The following is a 21081-nucleotide window of genomic DNA, read 5'->3' on the forward strand; positions in this document are numbered from 1 at the left end:
AGCCCCATTGGCTTGTATCGCATGAAGACCGAATAAACATCCATTAACAGTAAATTCGGACAAGAAACTTTGTCCAGTAGTGGGCTGTCAAAAATGCTGCCAGTGAAGAAATCGGCCATCAGTCTCCCACATCAATGGCCTCCAGGTCGTGCTCCTCGTCCAAGTCAAAGAGGGAGAGGCCGATGTGCAAGGAGAGTGGAACCGAGATAATTTAACTATGGTTAGTTCTACAGTGCTACCTTTTCCGCAGTATTTTCTTTTCTCGGGTGCGGAATTGTTTTGTCGCAATGATCTCTGCCAATGACAGTTTCTGCTGAAAGAGAAAAGAAAAAGTGATAATAACAACTCAAGTTCACAAGCCGATTTAAGGTGTATAATGCCTTGTCGAGCTCTGCAACTGGCTCCACCCTTTTGTCATGGGATGCTATCAAGAGATGACATCGGTGTGTGGGGTGGGACTTCGCAGACCAGCAGATCCCTGGAATCTCCCATAAAAACCAGCAAAATTACCCCCTTTTAGAGTAGGCTAGACAATTTTGCTCCTGCAGGGATGATAGCAAGAAGTATTTGCTTGGATTGAGCATGATAAAATATTGAACTCTGTACACCTCTGCACTCCCTACCTACAGTCAACTAAGGTTCCGTTATTGCCTACTTCAAAGCACAGTATTTTCCACAACGAAAGTCGTAAAAGGTATCAGTGTATCACTTGTATCTGTCGCTTCCCCTGTTTACCCGCCCATCTCGTTTCCTAGCTCAGGGCGCCGCGCGACTCATTTTCGGCTGTACCTACAGGTATTTGAGTGCTCTACAAGTACAGCTTCTGTACTTATCAAGGGTCCAACCTTGGGTACCATTTCTTTTGACTTCTCGGATCACAGCACGCAGCACCACCACCAGTGCCTATCTATCCTTGTGCAAGAGTCTTCAAAGTACCTCCTTGATCACTAAGATTCGCAAGGAGTCACCGATTCTCTTTGGAGGCGTGCTCGGGATTGCTTCTCCAACCTTCCCCGGCGAAATTTGTTTTACGTCGCTACTATTAACATTTGGCGCTGCCCGTTCAGCGGCTAGAGAGCCAGGCACAAATACAGAGTTGCCTTAGTAGCTGGCAATATGGCCAGTAAGGTAAAGGCCTAAAATCCTCGTCGCCCTACCCCATTTCTGCTCACATCTTGAATATAGGCACTTAGAGAATACAAGTTGGTGGTTGTCGGGGGGGGCGGTGTTGGCAAGTCATGCTTGACCATCCAATTGATTCAAAGCCACTTCGTCGATGAATACGACCCGACAATTGAAGGTAAGGATCCAGAAATGGGCTATAAAGCATAGGTGCATCTTGAGTGCTGATATTTTCCACTACAACGCTTCAGATTCCTACCGCAAGCAATGTGTCATTGACGGTGAACTCGCTCTTTTGGATGTTCTTGATACTGCCGGCCAGGAGGAGTACTCTGCCATGCGCGAACAGTACATGAGGACAGGTGAAGGGTTTCTACTTGTATATTCCATCAACTCAAGGCAGTCGTATGAAGAGATTTCGGTTTTCCAACAGCAAATCCTTCGGGTAAAGGACAAAGACTATTTCCCCATGATCGTGGTAGGAAACAAGAGCGACCTTGAGATGGAGGGGGGTCGAGAGGTGTCAAAGCAAGGTATGAAAGTTCTTGCAACAAATCAGCCTTGAAATTCACAACTTCGGACTAATTGCTTTGTCTTCGTAACACAGCTGGAGAAGAACTTGCGCGACAATTCAACTGTTCGTTCATCGAGACTTCGGCAAAATTGCGTATCAACGTCGACGAGGCCTTCCATAACCTTGTGCGCGAGATTCGTCGGTACAATAAAGAAATGTCGTCCTACTCTTCTGCGCCCGCCGGCGGCTCGAACGGACCTCAATCGAAAATGGAAATCCAAGAACAGTCAAAAGAGAGAGGATGTTGTGGCAAATGCCTCATCATGTAAATTCTCGGTAAAAGGTCGAGATTCTGGTCGAAAGCGTACACAGTTGCCCTTGTACGTCTCGATTGTGTTTTGATTGTGCGTTTCAAGGCCTGGAGCTCTTCAGAGATGGGTCTCGGCTTGATAGTATAGGAGCGACCCACCTTTTTACATCTTATCTTCTAATTTCATTCCTACATATTACGCGCGCGATGTTGATTTTTTTCTTTCCAGCAGCCCGTTTTACTATCCATGTAGAGCTTCCTTCAATTTTACCTCAGTGCAATGGCTGGTGCGTTGTTGGGAGCAGGAGCGTGCTTTGCGAATGTGTGCATCGCAATCTTAACTCTACTATTGGCAATACTACCGTCTTTTTAATACTAAATGCTCAAGAAAGATCGATTAAGGATTTCATCACAAGCAAAATTGAAACTAGGGCACGACAAACTGTTGAATATTTTTACAATTCTGACAGTAAAATGCATTGCTGGCAATCTGCACCATTCGGGTCCCATTGAACGTCTTTGGGACATTGTATAAACTACGTGATCTTAGAAGGAAAACACTAATACAACTCATGTTGTGGGAGCTTTGATGGATATCATTTCCTTCGTTGAAACCTTGTCCCTGAAGACTACTGACAGATAGTTTAATTCTACATTATCGATCGTTGAAACCAGTTTCAAAATCGGCATTGCTGCATTCAAAATAATGTAGTTGCAGGTGTCTCCATGTAGGTTTACGACTTCCACGATCAGCCCACCGAGCACGGTGGTCCATGATTCAGGCCGGGATGATGATTTGCAGGACGTTTAAGAAATATAGGGGTATTATGCGAAATACAAAAGTCAAATTCGGTTCCATGGTGTAGCGGCAGCACTTCGGATTTTGATACAAGCTACAAATTCCTAGCTTGCGCTGAAATTTCCGACAACCCGAGTTCGATCCTCGGTGGGACCTTTAATTTTTGCATTTTTACATAGCTTTTCTGACTGTTTCTTTTTTTTTTTTCTGGGCCTAAATCCCTCATTTTCTTTAGCACTTCTGTTTTTGATTACTTCACATATACAGTTTTCGGTTGAAGGTACAAATTAAAAGAAGAAATTGATTTCGTCAACTTAGAAAGCAATCACAAAGGTGCTGTGAAAATGTAACTAGGACCTACTCCTAATCAAAGACCTACGTCTAATGCAGGGGCCAGAATGGGGTGACCAAGTTGGCGGGTCCAATCATAGGCCTCGAGACATGTGGGCAGGTCTCCGCGGTGTGTCTCGGCTCTGCCGAAGGGCCGCCGAGCTCGATGATGTGCTCGACGCGATAACGAGATGAGCCAATCATATCTGGTCGGTTGTCATGATAGGTAAAGATTAGACATTATACTGTCAAAGGGCTCGAGGCTTTGAGCAAATGCTATGCAGTGGGCAATGAAAAATTTACTGTGAGGAGCTGACATTCTCTTTTTGCCCTTCGTACATCTTCCCAAGCTGCCCATCCCTTCGTATTGTTGAACCTAGAAGTTTGGCAGCGAAATGGGCTCAATCACGTCAGTAAGAGAGGCTGGTATGTCATGTTACCCCTCTATCACCCCTCGAAAATGAAAAGCTTCCAGCCTTGCTAACTGCCTGAATTCTTGTAGTTGGGCGAATTGCTGGCCTCTCTAGCAATATAGTAATTTCAGTACAATCGTCTCAATCTGTTGATTTGGAATTTTCAAATGGTTTGCAAAATGTGGTCAACACAGTGGCTGAGAGCACTCCAGAAGTAGGTCTTCATTATCCCTGCATCTGTGCCGCTGCTTAGAACACTGATGGACGATGAAGGTAATTTCAGTCCGCCACAATGCCGACCCATTTCTTTCAGCAGTACAGCCCGCTCGTTCAGGCAAGCTCGTCACTATCACCACTACTTCACCGACTCTTCTCTCTGCCGTCCCGCATCTCTATAAATTAGCATCATACCCAGTGGTCGTCCATGTTTCTCTGGAACCAGCTGAATGCCCAGATTATTCGGTAATCTCTTCAATTCGCCAATGCGGCTTTACTTTTCTGCATTCAGAAACTCTTCAAGAAGCTCAGGATATTGCTCTCTCCTCCCATGCTCTTGCAGTTCAATCTGGCAAAGGAGTCATTCACTTCTTTGCTTCTGCGGATTCTGCAGAGGATGCATCCATAGACTTCGAGGACAAGGAATTTGTTCGTGAGGTACTGGACGTGGATGCTGCCAAACCTCGATTGGAGAGCACATCCTCGAATCTCTACGCAAATGTTGACAACACTGCGAATGCCCGCATTGAGCCAGAGGGTGCCGAGTCCTCGCCGCAATCTGTAACTTCAGATGATATCTATAACATTATCGCAAAGATTTGGGAACAGATCGAGAAAGGCACAGGCAGACGCTACCATGCCTTCGAGTATGCAGGGCCTCCGAATGCGGAGTCTGCTATCTTCGTCTTTGGATCCAACACGAAGGTTTTCGCTCGTGAAATCAATGACGCGTCCTCAACAGATGAATTTTTTGGGGCAGGCATTATCAGTGCACGTCTATATCGTCCTTGGCTTAGCGATAAATTAGTTGCAGTTTTGCCCAAGACTCTACGTCGTTTTGCAGTATTGGAACAGACTCGCAAGAACACTACGAAGTGGGGACCGGTATTACTGGATTTGCTTGTTTCTCTAAAGACTGGAGAGTCGAAAAATACCGCTCCTGTTATTGTAGGGCACCACCTTGGCTCACTCGAACCGACAACCGTTCGACAAGCTCTTCGAGGTATTTTCCAAAATCTTCATTCAGGAAGCCCGGTGCAGAATTTGCGGATCGGAAATCAGGCTGTCTCGGGTGACAGTGCTTCTCCTTCTGAGGCTAGACAGCCTGAGGTAGAGAACGCCTATATGAAGATATTAAGTCAGGTATTTGGCGACCATCTGCACATTGCGAATCGTTATGGGAATGACAACGCTGGAATTTCTTCCGTTATTGCCTCGAGCCCAGAGTTTGGATACGGATCTCTCATTGCTCGTTTGGATCAACGGAAAACGTTCGTCTCTGAGATACAGGAAGAGGCCAAGACCCAGAACTTTGCTTCGGATGCTTCAAAGGACTCGCTGTCGAAGTGGGCTCTCAGTGCGGAAGACCCGAGGAGAGCAAATCAACTTGCAGAGGAAGTGGTCAAATCCCTTAGCCTTGACGGATCTTCAGCTGCAGCCAGATTGCTGCAGTCAAAGGCTCTTTTCTTCAAGGAATCGCAGTGGTTGATTGGCTCAGACGCTTGGGCTTACGATCTCGGAAACTCTGGCATACATCACGTTCTAGCATCCGGGCAGAATGTCAACATGCTGATTCTAGACTCTCAGCCATATTCAGAGAGGACCGCTGCAGACGCAACGCGACGGAAGAAGGATATCGGCCTTTATGCCATGAATTACGGTAATGCATACGTTGCATCCGTAGCTGTGTACAGCTCCTACACTCAGGTATTGCAGGCTATGCTCGAAGCGAGCCAATTTGAAGGTCCTTCAGTTGTGCTTGCTTATCTGCCTTACAATAAAGAGAACGATACGCCTTTGACTGTCCTTCAGGAGACGAAGAAGGCGGTTGATCTTGGTTACTGGCCATTGTATAGATGGCACCCCTCAGATGGCGACGATGGAGAGCCAAGCTTCTCTCTGGATTCTGAACGCATCAAACGTGATCTAGAAGAATTCCTGCGCCGCGAAAATCAACTATCGCAGCTGATGCGCCGACACCCTGAGTTTTCTGCCAATCTATCCAATTCATATGGCTCAGAAGTCCGTGAGTTGCAGAAGAGAAACGCTAAGGATGCCTATAGCAAGCTCCTTGAGGGTCTCTACGGAGCTCCAATCACGATCCTTTTCGCGTCCGACAATGGAAATGCGGAAAGTCTGGCAAAGCGTCTCGGAAATCGCGCCAAGGCGAGAGGTCTGAAGTCAATGGTACTCGCAATGGACGATTATCCCCTTGAAGACCTTCCGAAGGATGAAAATGTTGTAATGATCACCAGTACGGCTGGTCAAGGCGAGTTTCCCCAAAACGGTAGAGGGTTCTGGGATGGCATCAAGTCTGCGAATGACCTCGATCTATCTTCTGTCAAATACGCCGTCTTTGGTTTGGGTGACAGCCATTACTGGCCTAGAAAGGAGGACAGGATTTATTACAATAAGCCAGGCAAGGATCTTGACGCTAGAATAAAGCTACTGGGCGCTAAGCCTCTGGTTGATCTCGGACTTGGAGACGACCAAGATCCCGATGGCTACCAAACTGGATACGGCGAGTGGGAGCCTAAGTTATGGGCAGCGCTCGGTGTCGACAAAGTTGAGGGTTTGCCGGAGGAGCCGGCTCCTCTGACAAATGAGGATATTAAGATCCAGTCTAACTATCTCAGAGGAACTATCGCCGAGGGATTGATGGACGAGAGTACTGGCGCCATATCGGCTAGTGATCAGCAGCTTACGAAGTTCCACGGCACTTATATGCAAGATGACCGTGACATTCGAGAGGAGCGCAAAGCTCAAGGGCTTGAGCCCGCCTATTCCTTCATGATTCGATGCAGATTGCCGAGTGGCGTTGCTACTCCACAGCAATGGCTGCAAATGGATGAAATCAGCAGCGCACACGGTAACGAGACCATGAAGCTGACGACAAGGCAAACCTTCCAGTTCCACGGTATCGTTAAACGTAAGCTTCGACCTGCTATGCGGGCCATCAATCAAGCCCTTATGACGACAATTGCGGCCTGTGGTGATGTCAATCGAAACGTCATGTGCAGTAGCCTTCCGGAGCGTTCCCAGTACCATCGGGAGGTGCATGCGGTATCAAAGAAAATCAGTGACCATCTTTTGCCGGCCACGACAGCTTACCACGAAATTTGGCTTAAAGATGACAATGACAACAAAATTCAGGTCGCGGGAAATGCAGTTGTGGACCAAGAACCCCTGTATGGTCCCACCTACCTTCCCAGAAAATTCAAGATTACCATTGCCATCCCGCCACACAACGATACAGATGTTTATGCACATGATATTGGTCTGATCGCCATCAAGAATGGAGGAGAACATCTGGAAGGTTTCAACGTCCTCGTCGGCGGTGGTATGGGCACCACTCATAACAACAAAAAGACATACCCACGGACTGGCAGCATGATCGGCTATATTTCAGCAGAAAAGGTCCACATTGCTTGCGAAAAAATCATGCTTGTTCAGCGTGACTACGGTGACAGAAAGAACCGAAAGCACGCGCGAATGAAGTACACCATAGACGATATGGGTGTTGATGTTTTCCGTGGCAAGGTTGAAGAGCTGCTCGGCGAGAAGTTCGAGGAGCCGCGGCCCTTTAAATTCTTCAGCAACATTGATACCTTCGGATGGCAGAAGGATGAAGAAGGTTTCAACCACTTTACCGTCTTCATTGAAAATGGCAGAATTGAGGACACAGCTGATTTCCCCATGAGGACTGGCCTGCGAGAGATCGCGAAGGTGCATAAGGGCGAGTTTAGATTGACTGGAAATCAGCATCTCATACTGAGCAAGGTGCACAACGACGACCTTCCCATGATCAAGGAGATGCTTGCGAAATATAAACTCGATAACCTTCAATTTTCCGGTCTGCGGCTTAGCTCTTCGGCCTGTGTCGCTTTCCCAACTTGTGGTCTGGCAATGGCCGAAAGTGAACGATATCTTCCCCAGTTGGTCACAAAGCTTGAGGATACTCTAGAAGAAAACGGATTGAGACATGACTCAATTGTCATGCGGATGACAGGATGCCCGAACGGCTGTGCGCGTCCATGGCTTGCAGAGGTCGCCTTTGTCGGCAAGGCATACGGTGCATACAACATGTATCTTGGCGGTGGCTATCACGGACAACGTCTTAACAAGCTTTTCCGATCCTCTATCAAGGAGGACGAAATCTTGGCGATTATGAAACCTCTCCTCAAACGATATGCGCTGGAACGCCAGGACGGTGAACGATTCGGAGATTTTGTTATCCGAATTGGAATGATCAAGGCAACGCTTGAAGGAAAGAAATTCCATGACGATGTAAGTCTCAAACCGTCCCAAGATAGTACTGTTTGATCATTACTTACCAATACATGTAGGTGGCCGAAGCAGAGGAGGATGAAGAATCTTGAAAATAAAGAGCACTATTAAGTCATTGGACCAAATGCATCCGCTTTACAGCGAAATTGAAAAAGTCAACTGTTAGTTTACGAAATTTACGCCGTATGTTTTTTCTTTCATTGTAATGTGAGGGACTTGATGGGAATGCATGAACGCTCTACGAGTGCGCATTCATAAGGTGAATGCGGCCCTGAAATGGGATATGCATTCATCAAAGTGCAGATTAATGAAGGCGAAAATTGATGTGCCATATTGTGTTTTCTAGCGAAAGATGCTGGAACATGTGAAGACAAGGCTTGAACAAGCAATTGGCTGGAATTTTAGGATACAATCGAGGCACTGCAGCAAGCAGCGATAGACTTGGCCATACAAGTCGAAGACACATGTTGAAAACCGTATAAGGAATTCCCTCGCAATGTCGATTAGCCATCTGTGGAAGTCTCATGCTAGAAGAAAACGCCAACTCACACAAGGGGGGTCATCTGATCGCAAAGACCGTTTCTCTCTTGCTTTTCTGAGCTTAACCTTGAGGCCAAGCTGAATCATTTATTGCCCGCTGAGATGTGGCGCGCTGGTCTGATTGGCCTTTCTACTGCTCAGGCAAAATTTCTGACGGTGAAATACGAAGTAGGGCGGGACTTTGAGCCAGTGGTCTCTGCTGATTTTGGTTTGACGGCTAATGATGCTACCCCGCCCGATCAGCGGACAAAAAAGCGGTGCAGTAAGTCGCATGAAGGGGCCGAAGATGTAAACTTTTATGATGCTGACGGGCTGTGGTTTCACCTGGCTGTTCAGGGCGATTTTCAGCTTTCTTCTGTAACATTATTCGGCTTAAATACCCTCATCAGCCCCATCCGTTGACCAGAATCCTCCCAGAATTGAGTACACCGATATCAGAGCTGTTTCGTCATTATGCACTTGACGCTCTCCCAAATATTTGTAGGAATAGTAGCCTGCCTAAGGTTTGCATTTCCCTTTACAATTTTTGAGAATCTCTTTTTCTTCCTTATCCCACCTCAAGTCTTTTCCTGCTCCCCATGAACCATAGGGAGACCATTAACTGACCATGACTCAAGCACTGTGGCAACCGCTCTACCGGAAGACCATGCCAAGCAGAAATCATGCCCCTTGACACAGGAAACCACGTTCAATGTGGTAACGATAACGACCTCATATGTCACCTCTATCCCAACAGTGGTGAGCATTACGGAACCTTGCTACACCTTCTCCACCACCGCTACATCTGAAGGATGCCCGCCCTTCACATCGGACTGTACTACTCCAGATTGTGTCGTCCTCAAGACGACAACAATTCCTTGCCAGAATCGCTGCTGCCCAAAAACTCCCACCACCACGACTTTTATTCCCTGCCAAACTGCCTGCTCTGGGGGTTGTGCAACGCAATGGAGCACTGTTACTGCTTGCTAGAGAGAACATTCGACCAGGACTACTCCTAAGCTAGCAAAAACAACTGACATGAGGCACTTTGTGTTATCTTTTATTACGGTTGCTCGCAATGGATAATCAGCCCTCTGGGGATGGAACTTGAGAAAGGACCGAAAATCTTTTGTCATTAAAGAAAACACGTCTGTATGTCGTTTCTGTCTGAGACAAACATCTTAGACGTTTGTCCCAGTCCCGGAAATATTTCCTTTTGACCGATGGTTGAAGTAGTGAACGATTCTCAATCTCCTGTCAGTGTTAGGATCTTGGAGTACCAGAAATAGTGAGAAACAAATAGCATATCAAAATATTATTCGACGAGCTATTTGTCGACTCCAGATCATCGCGTGACGTAAAGGGAAAGGGTCGCTGTCTCATCCAGAACCTGTGTCATTGCATGAGTCAATTTTTTATCAAGATTTCCTGTGGGGATCAATTATTCAAGCTTCTGATGAACGGCTATTTCAGGATTCCTCAAGACGATGCTCATGTGCCTTGCCCCGCAACAGACAGTGCGTCTGTGGGGAATGATTGCTTCAGCTTGTCAGCTTCCGGAAGTTGTCATGAAACCTTGTGTCATGTGTCATGCAAGCAAGGCGGTGTGTAACCCGGATTCGCTTGAACTTGGATCCAAGGTATTGACACACCATTATTGGTCGACAGTCATGGTATCCAAGCCTTATTGCAGTCTTCAGCTTGCTTTATGCTTTTGCATCCCGCCATATACAGATAGGCCCCAGACAAGCCCGAAAGCACCCTGCGCCGGTTAAGACCACGGTAATCCACGTTGGGCGAAGGGCATTCATTAAAATGTCACTCCAGGAAAATCAGCCACTGCGTGGTCATACAGCGCCCATTGCCCCTTGCTCTGTGCTAACATCGTGGAATACTCCGGTATTCCTTCAATTAAAAGAGCCTAACAGGAGGAGTGTGGCGAACAAAGGATGTTTTCTGATGATTTGTTAAATCACGCGCAGACTTGGTTCGATTGGTAACTTGCAGAAACTAAAGATCAAAAATGTGACCATCTTAAGCCTGACATTCTTAAACCGCATAATCTGGCACTGACCGACTTCAATGACAGCGTGTTGATAATGGCGATAGGTGGGGGAAGTTGGGTTTGGTATGCCAAACAAAGCAAGTCGTGTCTAGCGAAAATCATTGAAAGGGTTGAACTCACTCTAATTTCTGGAACACAGGAAAATTCGATCATTCTTCATTTTCTGCTTCATAATTTCTCGGGAGAGAATATTTGACCAGGGCTACAACCACTATAATATATACCACACGCACCTTGCTTCTATACCATAAGGATATGACCCTCTATCGCTTTCAAAGGACCACGCTGTTATTACCTGAACAATGAAACTAAGATCAGACTATGCCAGAAATGCTGTCCAAATATCAATGATAGGAAAAGGAAGAATGGTTCGATTAGATCTCGCAACTCGGCTGGTGATCTATATTTCTGATGTATGCAGTCCCAGCCAAAACTCCCGCACCAATAATCCCGCCGTCTCTTGCTTCGCAGAGGACAATTCTCTTGTATTCGACGCCAGGACGTTGACAAGATATATCTAGGAGCTCATCCAGGCATTGCTGACAGTCTTCCAAAAACCGTGGGTAGTGAGAAATGGTACCTCCTGTATATGCAACGATAAGTTCACCGGAACTTGGAGATTCGAGAGCTCTAGGGGGCCCCGTCTGCTTTGTGGCATTAAGCTCACACCGTTTGTCCGCTAAAGCCCCAGCCAATTCTTCCAGTTGAATATCGCCTGCAAAAGCTAATAAACCGACAATAGCTGCAGCTATCAAACGTGCAGAACGAGCTTGAACGAATAGTGCAATCTGCCGGATAACAGATACCGCCTTTTCCGACCAAATCCATTTGCTCTGCTTTGGCGGAGGGAAGGAATCCTCGAAACATAAGACAAGAGACCTGTCAGGTATTGATTTAGCCACAGTGGTGGCAAGGAAGGCCGTGCTGAGAGTATTGCGGCGTCGGATTATTTCAGGCAAATCGTTCTGGTTCCATCCAAGTAGCTTAACAAAGACATCGAGCATGACGAGACGAACGATTTCCCCCATATAGCGACCTGCAGTCATGTACTCAAAGGGCTGAAATCCTGGAGCTTCACTTGCCTCGTCCAGGAGAGCATCCCACTTGGTAATAAAATCCAGCCGCCGCAGAGGCGGCGCCGTTCCTTTGATCGTCCATTCGGTGTTGATCACCACATCTATATTTTGCTCATCCTCCTCCTGCAGCACTTCAATGGATGCACGCTTGGAGGGGCTTAGATGCCTGATATTTAGAGGTATCGTAGCATTTGTTCCAGTGCCAACTATGAGACCCATTGCTACTCTTCTATTGGGCAAGGACGATGCTCTGTATGCCAAGGATGCTAATGTAGCGACAGTATCGTTTGTTATTGCCGCAATATGCAACCGAGGCAAAGCTGTCAATTCACTTCTGATCGTATCAAGCTGTGACATGGATTCGCCATTTCTAGAAACCTGCCGCGTGTGTCGCTCATAACCAGCCAGCAAAAGCTTTCCCAGGTTCAGATTGGAAGTGATAGCAAAGCCCTTGCCCATAGGCATAAGGGTTGCTTCAGCAAGGGAAGTTTGTCTGGATGAAGATTTCGTTAGCATCATACTGGCGTATTTTCGAATACAACGAGTAGTGGTTGACGCTGTAAAGTCATTCCTTGAAGTATCCGCTTTCGGTGGACGTATAGTACGCAGCTTCAAAACGAGCTGCGGCACGAGGTTACCTACATCATGGGAAAGCTAAAGGTTATCCCCATTGCCAATCTTCTTTCTTCTGCAAAGTTGCCGGAAGACTCTACATCAGACTCACTATCTACGCACTCCCGGACGACCTCCGCAATGCAGTCTCCAATCCAGGTGAATAAGTCCTCTGCCTTGTCCATCTTCAGATGCTCACCGATAGGCCATGATTTTTCATATTTCCTCGATATCGACGAGGCTGAAGGACTATGGCAACCATTTCTGCTCTCCTCAGACCCATTGCAAACATTGACGTCGCGTACTGAAGTCGACGAAGATTTGTCACCATGAAGCTCGATAAAGCCGACCCGGAGGTTCGTCCCACCAACATCAATGGCTAGAAAGCGCCCAGTTTCGGTGCCAGATGGAAGAGTAGTTATGGGCGTAGGCAAAAACTGATCGGACGAGTCCCAGGCTAATTGGCGATATGTTATTGAAAATTGAAGTGCAAGGCGATAGAGGCGGCTAGTGTCCGCGATCAAGGGACTCAGGAAACCGTCCAGACTGTCATCAATATTATCGCCTGCCATCGGGAAAATTCCAACGATCCCAGAGGACGGGAATGGGCTAAAGCAATACAGGTCCTCTCCCGTCGTGATTCACTTCCCGGCTCAGAGAAAGCATACGCACATTCAAATTGCGTCTTACGCTGATAACTTCATATAAATTAATTTGCGGCGCCAGACAAGAGGCACTGTGATTCCTCAAGCCGATCTAATACCTTGGACTCAACTAACGAACCCCTCAATGCTACCTTGAAGATGTGCCGATGTCACCCTATACGCGCACCGATCGGTGCAGCGAATAGCGGCTTGGAGCAGCAAGGAATCAAGACAGGTGTAACTTTTGTACTACAACGTAGACCTGACAGTTGGATGTCACTTCTGAACAGAACCTCGTCCGAGGTATTCGGAGACAAGGAACTCTCCAAAAGAGGGCGTGTCTGAGGCGGAGTTTGCTGTCAAGCTCCTGCATACAGGGACCTGAGCGAGGGACAAAGTATCTGACCGATAACGTCCCCACCAGTTGAGTTACAGGTAACCGCGTGCGGAGAAGAGGGGGTTAATGAATTAGGTACAAAGATGCCAACAAGCATATAAACTTGCATGACTGCTGGGACATTTGCTCATTACTTTCGTCCCCCACTTCAGTTAACTGCTTACTATCCTCCCCCCCCCAAGTTCCCGGGAAATGCCAAGCTCCGCCGGGTGATATACCATTGCCACATCTCTTCCTGGTTGCTTATCGCCATGAAGCCAGCCCAATCACCGTTAATCTCAGGTAGGTTTTGAACTCCGGTATAAGACTGATCATGCAGAGCTAGCAAGTGGTACATGTCCCTTTTTTATTCATAGATTGGATATTTTACTCTTCACCAAAAAAAAAAAAACTAAAAAACTTGAGAAGCATTGCAAAATCGTGTGTGGAGATTTCACAGGCTTTATCGGACCCTGACGCGGCAAAGCCGAGGCACCTTTGACAAGGGTAGCGGGTGTAGTTGCCTCGTCTCAGTTTAGCTCTACCATTGTGCGCGCCTCCGCAGTCGCATGACGTCTGTTGCGATCAACGAAACGCGCGCTCTCTCCTTTGCATCATTTCCATTTCAAAAGCCATCATGGAGGAAAAGCCCGGGTTTGATGGTCAATTCACACCGCCGCTTCCCGAGACAGAGGATTCAAGGCGCCATCCATCGCCACATTGGCTTCGTCAACGCCGACGCAAATCATTCGTTCTTGTCGCGCTCGTTGCGTTTCTTACCTTGAGTCTTGTGCGGATTGTATTTGTATCTCTTGATCTGGACCCACCTCTCTTACGGTTTTGGCAATGGAGTCACTGCTATAGGGGAGGGATCCGGCAGCCAGCCGGCGGGGCTGTGTTTCAAGGCTCTGAGGCGCTTGAGTCTCACAAGGTGGCGCTTGAGGCCCATATTATGGTAATTGATTTCATAACTCGGTTTGGAAGAAACAAGAATGATCATGCAACTGAACTTTTGCCAATGTTAACAGAGTAAATGTCCGGATGCGAAGGTGTGCCTCCACGACTTGGTCGTGCCAGCAATGGAGCGCGTGTCCGAAAAAGTGAACTTTACCCTATCATACATAGGAACGTATGTATTTCTAGTTTGTCGGGATCCTCAATTTGCCTGGCATCTTCCTGGTTGATGGCACTATCTGGCCAGTAGTATCAAGAGACGGTAAATGCTGACGTGATCTACATTCTAGGCCAACATACCAAGACGGCGGTGTGGCATGTATGCATGGTCCATCAGAATGTCTAGGCAACATTATCGAGCTCTGCGCAGCAAACGAGTATCCTGATCCGAAGATTCACCTTGGATTCACCATGTGCTTGACGAACAACTACCAGGAAATACCAGAGCGGGAGCTGATAGAAGACTGCGCCCTTGAGCATGGAGTGGACGTCGAGCAGCTCGATGACTGCGTGGCCCGCGACGTAGGCGCCTACGGAGTAGGTTTGCTGCGTGACAGCGTGGAGCGGAGTGCCAACGCCAGTGTCACCACGAGCTGTACTGTTCGGCTCAATGAAAAAGTCCGATGTGTCCGCGATGGTGGCGAATGGAAGAACTGTGAGGGCGGGTTTGAAGTGGACGATCTTGTCCGCGATATTGAGCAGCTTTATACCTTTTATGATTAACAAGTCGGAAACGATTCCTATACTGTACCACTAGTTTATTCATGAGGAGTACTTTTGTGCTATCAAATCATGCACTAAATGACCCAGATCCGGCTTTCAAAATTGCACTATATTTCCTGGTATATCGAGTTGAGGTGCGTAGTGTCATGGAGATGCCCAGCAACGTTAGAACATTTGTGTTTAAATCTTTGAACAAGTGCGCGCCGGAAGCTCTTTGTTGTTGAGTAGCATTCTTCTTTGAGCGTCTATACAATAGACCCCACATCAATTTGATCCTCTTTGCTACATTTTAACTCGTTCCCATATCAACACCTGGAACAGATCTCTTCAGTTTTCGGTAAAGACTGTCTTATTCGCTACTTAGTTGTTGAGAGTTTATTATCCATGGCTCTGAACAAAAGACTGGACAAACGTCATTAAAACCTTCCAAATGAATGGCGATTTCAGAAGAAAGAGCTAAAAGAGAGATATAAGAACCAAATTACCAAAATTGAAACACATAAGGTGCACCACGCACAAGAAAATCCTTTTCAATGTTTTCCACTACCTTGGGCCCGATTGCCTATTTCCCGCCATATAATCTCCCAATTTCTTGTCTTTTCTCTTATTTATTTTTTTTCACTTTCATTTTTTTTTAATCATTCCGCTCCCCTCTTTTTTTTTTTTTTTTTTTTTTTTCTTTCTCATATAATCTCCTTTTGAATGAATTCATGATTCATCACCAACAAACGAAAAACTGACTCATCTCATTAAGCATCTTAAGTTGAAACTGAGTTCAAAGGACAGACCCGATTGCCAGACCGACAACCCCCCTCATTGCTGATGGCGAATGGATTAGACATCTCTGACCAGCCGCGCACCGGCCCATACATAGGGATAGTTGCGTTGGTACCAATTGACACTATAGAGAAGGGAAGTCAGTGTGAGACCCTATCAGAAAAGAGCTCAAAGAAGCAGAAGTCGGGGAGGGTACTCACAAGGATTTTCTACCGGCAATGCGAGGATGTGTGGCCCAGGATCCTCCAAGTACAATATTATGTTTTGTGTCAAAGAAGTCGGCTACGGGGACCGAGTTAGTAACCAAGCAAAGTACATATACTCAGGAAATGCGCGTTGCTCCGGGGCACTTTGCTCGGACGAAATGTTCGAACACCAGTTTGGAAATGACATACCTGTATATCCAGGATACGAAGGCATGGCCTCGAATCCATCAAACTTCTCCAGCACAGAGCTCGTCCATTCCCACACGCCGCCGGCTGCGCCTTGACCACAGAGCTTGTTGCCTAGATGTGTTACAGCGGTCGGATGCCAGTTCCTGAATCCGACATTACAGCCTTCGAGATTGCGGAAATATTGTTGCGAGTTGGGACGAGGCTCGGTGCTGGAGAGTTCGTTACGAGAAGGAGATTGTGGTGGTGTCTCCTCCACACCGTCATTTGAGAGATGCCTTTTCAAGAAGAATACCTTCAGTTCTTGGAAGATGAAGAAATGAAACATGATAGTCTATGACTTACCCATTCACTGCTGAAATCGTTTTGGAGAGAACCTTTTCAGCTTCAAGGCGCTCCACTTCCTCAGCATAGTTATAGATACTCCGCACTTCCTCCATGTTTGGGATTCTGCCGTTCATCCAAGCAGCGTATGACGCAACTTCATTGTACGACGCCATGACGGGCCAGCTAAGTGCAAGAGAAAGGGAAATCGATCCATATACAGTCCTGACGCTTTTCCCATGCATGAAGGCAGCGCTCGGACGTGGCAGAATATCGGACTGTGGCCGAGAATCGTTTATAGTCTCCTTTAAGTTGCCATTAGCAGGGATGTATTTGGATGTCTCTGACCACGAGACTGGTATATCAAAATTTTGAGTTTGCTCGAGAAAGGCTGCGTATTCGCCGTTTGTGATGGGCCTCGCCTGAGAGACGAAAGCGGGCACGCGGACAAGCCTTGGAGGCTTTTCGTTGTCCCAGCCAAAGAAACGCTCAGGGCCAGAATCGCACTCCGGATCATGGATCCCAACCGTAAACTCTTGCTCTGGAATAGATACCCATTGATTAGGAACGGCGTTCTGCTCAGCAATGCGGGCCATAGCTTCGAAATCGGGCCTGACAGCTTCGGGAGGAGCGAGAGTTTTCTCGCTTTGCAAAAGCATATAGAGGAGAGTTTCAAGATGCATTGCCTCGTGCTCGAATCCAAGCCAAAGAGAACGGCCAAGATGACGGTTAGTCTGGGCAAGGTTGCGCTTGTAGTATCGATCTACTCGCTCGCGCACACGGTTCTGGTAGCCAATGATCTCCTTCGCGGCTGGCCATGTGTCTGGGATTTCGCTGTGGGCATGGCATTGTTCTGGATTGTCTACATCTGGATCAATTCCTCTTTCGAAAATTTCTCGATAGTAACTTGGCTCAGTTGGCGCCTCGGCGGTTGCCCGGGTAAGGTGAATGTCAAGAAACGTGGGTATATGTCCAAGATAGAAGATGCAAGCATTGCGAAGCTTGATCGGTTTGGAATGCAATTCCTCCCCCGGGAGCATTCGCCTGACGACCGTATCCCAGGCAGCCCAAAGACCCTCCCAATCGGCGAGAGATGGCACAGGCGAAGCTGCATATTGTTCTGGGTTCAGATGGTAAGAGAAACGGGGAACACAGAGCATGTGTATGCCTGTCAAGAAATTGTCAGTCTTGCAACCAAAAAAAGGACCGACAAAAGTTTCTTCAATTGCGCAAGCATATAAAGAGCAACGTTTTGCCAGTCGCACGGGCGACACATGAAACTATATTGTTTGTATTGTTGTAAAGGGATCACAAACCATAGTCACCATCGTCATTGGTCCACGTTGCCCTCTCACAAAGACCTGCGTGATCGAATAATTTTTCCCTTATTTCTCGGGGATACTTGTAACTTTCTTCGATTCGAAGCCTTTCGCCCGCCTTTATTTGAATTTGTTCGATTGACACATCCTTGCGGGGCGAGACGAAGGCTTGGTGGCGTCGTGCTGCTTCATCAAACTCTCCGATTACCTGCCAATCCTCAACCCTGAATATTTCTTTACCTAGAACTTGATTGGCGTGGTTGAGGCCATTTAGGATGAACTGATGAGTGAGACCGTGGCGGTCATTATATGCATGGTAGACTCGCGAGCTATTCACGCAAGCATCAAGTCCGAGGAGCATACAGTCTTTTTCACCCATGGTGAGGGCAAAGCGGCGCAAAAAGTCTCCTGCTTCTCCATGGGAAAAATTTCCCACACTTGAGCCCAAAGACAGAATTGCCTTTGGCTTGTTTGCATTCTCCTGTTTTTGTAGCCAGACAAGCCCATCGTCGTAAGTACCGAGCAATCCACAGCATTTTACATGACGGTACTTGTCTTCCGGAATAGCAGAAAGCGTGCGTTGAAGCTCTGGAAGAGAAAGGTCGAGCGCATAGTATTGTACATGCTTCGCTTTGCGATCAATCGCGCTCAGAAGGATATTGACCTTGCGAAGATTTCTGGAAGCTGATTAGCTTTCGAGTCTATAGAAGCCACGGGTCCAAACCCCAGCCCCTCTGTAGCTGCGACGATGGCGCGAATGGAAGAAATGGCGGAGAACAGTCTAGGAACTTACCCACTTCCCAATTCGACCATTACAGAGTCCGGAGCGATACGCTCAGCGATGCGGTCTGCATGTTTCTCCAAAGCTTCAATCTCCGCATTAGTGAGATAGTATTCCTCCAGATATGTGATTTGTTCAAAAAGTTTCAAGCCTGCCTCATCATAGAGAAGCAGGGTTGGTAATTTCTTCTCTTGTCCACCCGAAGGTTGCAGTTGCTGTAGCATATCATCCCGAATGGAGAATTTTATCTCGTTTTGGCGAATATCCAAGATTGTTGGAGTTGAACGAGTTTCGGCCAAGGGAGCTTTAGAATTAAGCCCATCACCAAATCCATCTTGATATTTGTAACCGGCTGGGTTCAATCCTCTGGGAAGCACCGTGGGCGGAGCAGCACCCGGAGGGATAGCAGTAGCGGTCATTGTGAAGATTTGGACAATCCAACGTCTACAGAAAGACCTGGTGCGGATCTACTCAAGCTTATGAATACACAATCGACTTGTTCCGCAGGGTAAAAAATATATATTTAATTTAGGGTCACTGGATCCGACACCAAGACGGTAAGTAGCTAGGCTAGAGCTAGAATCGTTTCCACTTGAATCTGACGTTGAGGCTGGGAATGCGGTGGGACGATTGGGAGACACAGGACAAGAGCACCTGCATCAAGAACCCTGTCCCATGGGCGTAATGCTTCTTTGCCCAAATTCATCTTGGCTGAGTGAAATGAACCAATCGGGTTGTCAGCTCCTGAGGACGCATGAAAAGAGCTTGCCAGGAACGATGTTTGCATCCAAACCGCTTGCGAAAGCCTCAGACGCTTGTAGGAGCTGTCGCGAGTTAAGGAGGGAGGGCCTCGTGGTCCACTTAGTGTTATAGTCCCTGAGCAAGTCGAGCTTAAACGCGCCCTTTGCCTGGTTAAGCACGACTAGAGAAAGTGAGATAGATCTGAATGGCGGATGGCTACTGGTGCCCTGATTTTTGAGTAGATTCGGGCGAAATCAGTAATCCGCATCAAGGGCACTTTACAAATCGGCTACGAAAGTATTCCACGGACAAGGGGTACCATAATGATACAGTCAGATGATGACATGTTGATGATGAGAAAATGCTGGATTGTCGCGGCAAAGGGTCTTCGCGTCTCGCTTCGTGCCGGTCTTATTGCTGGAAGCGGCCTGCCAGGGGAGGGGGCGAGGGGATAACAGGGGGCAAGAAGGGTGGAGGGGTGAGGGGTTCAATTATGAGCTGCATTGGTTTTCCGCTCTAGAACACAGTGGGGTGAACGTGTAGCAAACTAGAGAGCTTTAGCGGCCAGTTTCAATTTGGAATTCCTCTTGGGTTTGAAATGATCTTTCTAAATCTCAAACAGCTTTCAGTACCGCTTGAGATATTCGCTGGCAGCCTACTCCCTAGGGAGTTAATTCTATTCAATATGGATTTGAAATGTAATTTGAAATTTGCTGCTAAAGCTCTCCTCTATAGCTTCGAAAGGAAAGACCTCCGAAGTGAATGGGAGCAAATACCGGTTATGTTTTAGGTACCTTGGATGCATCAAGCCCGAAGTTTTCTTCCTAGAAAGCGTCGCACTGTTGCTTGCTGTAATGGTCAGGTAATACCCTCACATACATACATCTCTATATATAGATAATGTTGAAATATGAAGCAGCGAACCGTATTACCATGCAATCATTGCCCCGCTCAGTAGAGACCAGGACGGGGGTTCGTCCGAACACTGCTCGGCAGAACCAATGCAGGAAATGCGCTCCAACGGAACAATATCATGATGAAATAAACAAATCTCGAACGATCAATTCGACACGTTGCGCGGACGAAACGTACCGTGTGGTGGGGCCGGCATCAGCGGTGCGGGGCATGACCGGGTCGTGGCCGACTCCTGCCAGACATGCCCCCCACCACCCCATTTTTGCAGACCCGACTCTCTCTAGGGTTCGTGCTTGGCTTGCATTAAGGTACAAGTAACTAGAATTTGCCTAGTAACTCCCATATGCCCCTCGGACTTATTCAACAGGACCTTGCGCAAGAAACTTTAACGTCTTTGGAGGGGGAGTACGCAAAGGCAGCCACCACACAGTAGCCAAGGTTGAGTCTTTTCGAATTCTGGCTCAATCCCATCGCGCATTAAGGACGCCCGCGTTAGTAAATAATGACGAGCCAAAAGTTTGCTTCGGGTTCGAAGGGCCTCATTAAGAGACATAGTACATCCGCCATGAATTCAACAAACCACAAGACACCAGCGCCTCATATGTGTTATATTCTTTTCTTATCTGCATTATCTATGTTGACAATCCTTCATTTGCGGGTGCTTGTCTTTACGGCCGGTTTACCTGGTTTGTATCTCAAACAAAGACGTGCCAACGATGGAACTTCATTCTGGGTCTCATGATCCTTCGGTATATGCTAACAATGTTCGCGGATGGATCTGGCATTGATATCGCAAAACGCAAGAGAGAATTCAACTCAATGTTTTCTCTATGTGAAGAACAAATTAAAAGATCGAAAAAGCCTTAGAGCAA

At 47.2% G+C, this 21081-nt stretch overlaps 6 protein-coding genes and 1 non-coding gene across 7 annotated transcripts; 5 read left to right on the forward strand and 2 right to left on the reverse strand.

Annotated features, from left to right (window-relative positions):
- Positions 1–656: 656 nt before the first annotated feature.
- Positions 657–2380, forward strand: L228DRAFT_245886 (ras small monomeric GTPase). Its single transcript, XM_018332271.1, has 4 exons — positions 657–1128; positions 1186–1300; positions 1374–1655; positions 1730–2380. The coding sequence occupies exons 1-4, from the start codon at positions 1117–1119 to the stop codon at positions 1963–1965; spliced, it is 645 nt and encodes a 214-aa protein (XP_018188711.1). The 5' UTR covers positions 657–1116; the 3' UTR covers positions 1966–2380.
- A 417-nt stretch (positions 2381–2797) lies between these two features.
- On the forward strand, positions 2798–2901 carry L228DRAFT_t55. Its single transcript has one exon. It is a non-coding gene; the product is annotated as a tRNA-Gln (tRNA).
- A 569-nt stretch (positions 2902–3470) lies between these two features.
- On the forward strand, positions 3471–8083 carry L228DRAFT_237750 (Thiamin diphosphate-binding protein; the record flags this gene model as incomplete). Its single annotated transcript, XM_018330965.1, has 4 exons — positions 3471–3501; positions 3578–3702; positions 3762–7991; positions 8051–8083. 4 exons carry the CDS (start codon positions 3471–3473, stop codon positions 8081–8083), a joined length of 4419 nt encoding a protein of 1472 aa, XP_018188712.1.
- Positions 8084–10738: 2655 nt separating this feature from the next.
- On the reverse strand, positions 10739–13195 carry L228DRAFT_281907 (actin-like ATPase domain-containing protein). Its single transcript, XM_018335928.1, has 2 exons — positions 12294–13195; positions 10739–12144 (listed from the first exon to the last, which is right to left on the reverse strand). The coding sequence occupies exons 1-2, from the start codon at positions 12833–12835 to the stop codon at positions 10950–10952; spliced, it is 1737 nt and encodes a 578-aa protein (XP_018188713.1). The 5' UTR covers positions 12836–13195; the 3' UTR covers positions 10739–10949.
- Positions 13196–13759: 564 nt separating this feature from the next.
- On the forward strand, positions 13760–14994 carry L228DRAFT_105371 (hypothetical protein). The gene is made up of 3 exons (XM_018328896.1): positions 13760–14238; positions 14312–14412; positions 14528–14994. The coding sequence occupies exons 1-3, from the start codon at positions 13921–13923 to the stop codon at positions 14958–14960; spliced, it is 852 nt and encodes a 283-aa protein (XP_018188714.1). The 5' UTR covers positions 13760–13920; the 3' UTR covers positions 14961–14994.
- An 800-nt stretch (positions 14995–15794) lies between these two features.
- Positions 15795–18972, reverse strand: L228DRAFT_237753 (hypothetical protein; the record flags this gene model as incomplete). Its single annotated transcript, XM_018330966.1, has 6 exons — positions 15795–15861; positions 15938–16019; positions 16133–16407; positions 16475–17621; positions 17770–18449; positions 18566–18972. The coding sequence occupies 6 exons, from the start codon at positions 18970–18972 to the stop codon at positions 15795–15797; spliced, it is 2658 nt and encodes an 885-aa protein (XP_018188715.1).
- A 1635-nt stretch (positions 18973–20607) lies between these two features.
- L228DRAFT_245895 (hypothetical protein) lies at positions 20608–20992 on the forward strand. Its single transcript, XM_018332272.1, has one exon. It carries the CDS (start codon positions 20712–20714, stop codon positions 20949–20951), a length of 240 nt encoding a protein of 79 aa, XP_018188716.1. The 5' UTR covers positions 20608–20711; the 3' UTR covers positions 20952–20992.
- The last annotated feature ends 89 nt before the right edge of the window (positions 20993–21081 follow it).

Source organism: Xylona heveae, assembly GCF_001619985.1.
Source record: "Xylona heveae TC161 unplaced genomic scaffold L228scaffold_4, whole genome shotgun sequence".
Taxonomy (NCBI): Eukaryota; Fungi; Ascomycota; class Xylonomycetes; order Xylonales; family Xylonaceae; genus Xylona; species Xylona heveae.

Bases quoted from the DNA above. Each gene is read 5' to 3' on its own strand.
- L228DRAFT_245886 (XM_018332271.1), top strand. The intron at 1,301-1,373 runs GTAAGGATCCAG...ACAACGCTTCAG, and splicing joins ATACGACCCGACAATTGAAG to ATTCCTACCGCAAGCAATGT. The intron at 1,656-1,729 runs GTATGAAAGTTC...TTCGTAACACAG, and splicing joins TCGAGAGGTGTCAAAGCAAG to CTGGAGAAGAACTTGCGCGA.
- L228DRAFT_281907 (XM_018335928.1), bottom strand. From the start codon at position 12,835: ATGGCAGGCGATAATATTGATGACAGTCTGGACGGTTTCCTGAGTCCC. The intron at 12,145-12,293 runs GTAGGTAACCTC...ATCTTCATCCAG, and splicing joins ACCTTTAGCTTTCCCATGAT to ACAAACTTCCCTTGCTGAAG.
- L228DRAFT_105371 (XM_018328896.1), top strand. From the start codon at position 13,921: ATGGAGGAAAAGCCCGGGTTTGATGGTCAATTCACACCGCCGCTTCCC. The intron at 14,239-14,311 runs GTAATTGATTTC...CAATGTTAACAG, and splicing joins CGCTTGAGGCCCATATTATG to AGTAAATGTCCGGATGCGAA. The intron at 14,413-14,527 runs GTATGTATTTCT...TCTACATTCTAG, and splicing joins ACCCTATCATACATAGGAAC to GCCAACATACCAAGACGGCG.
- L228DRAFT_245895 (XM_018332272.1), top strand. From the start codon at position 20,712: ATGACGAGCCAAAAGTTTGCTTCGGGTTCGAAGGGCCTCATTAAGAGA.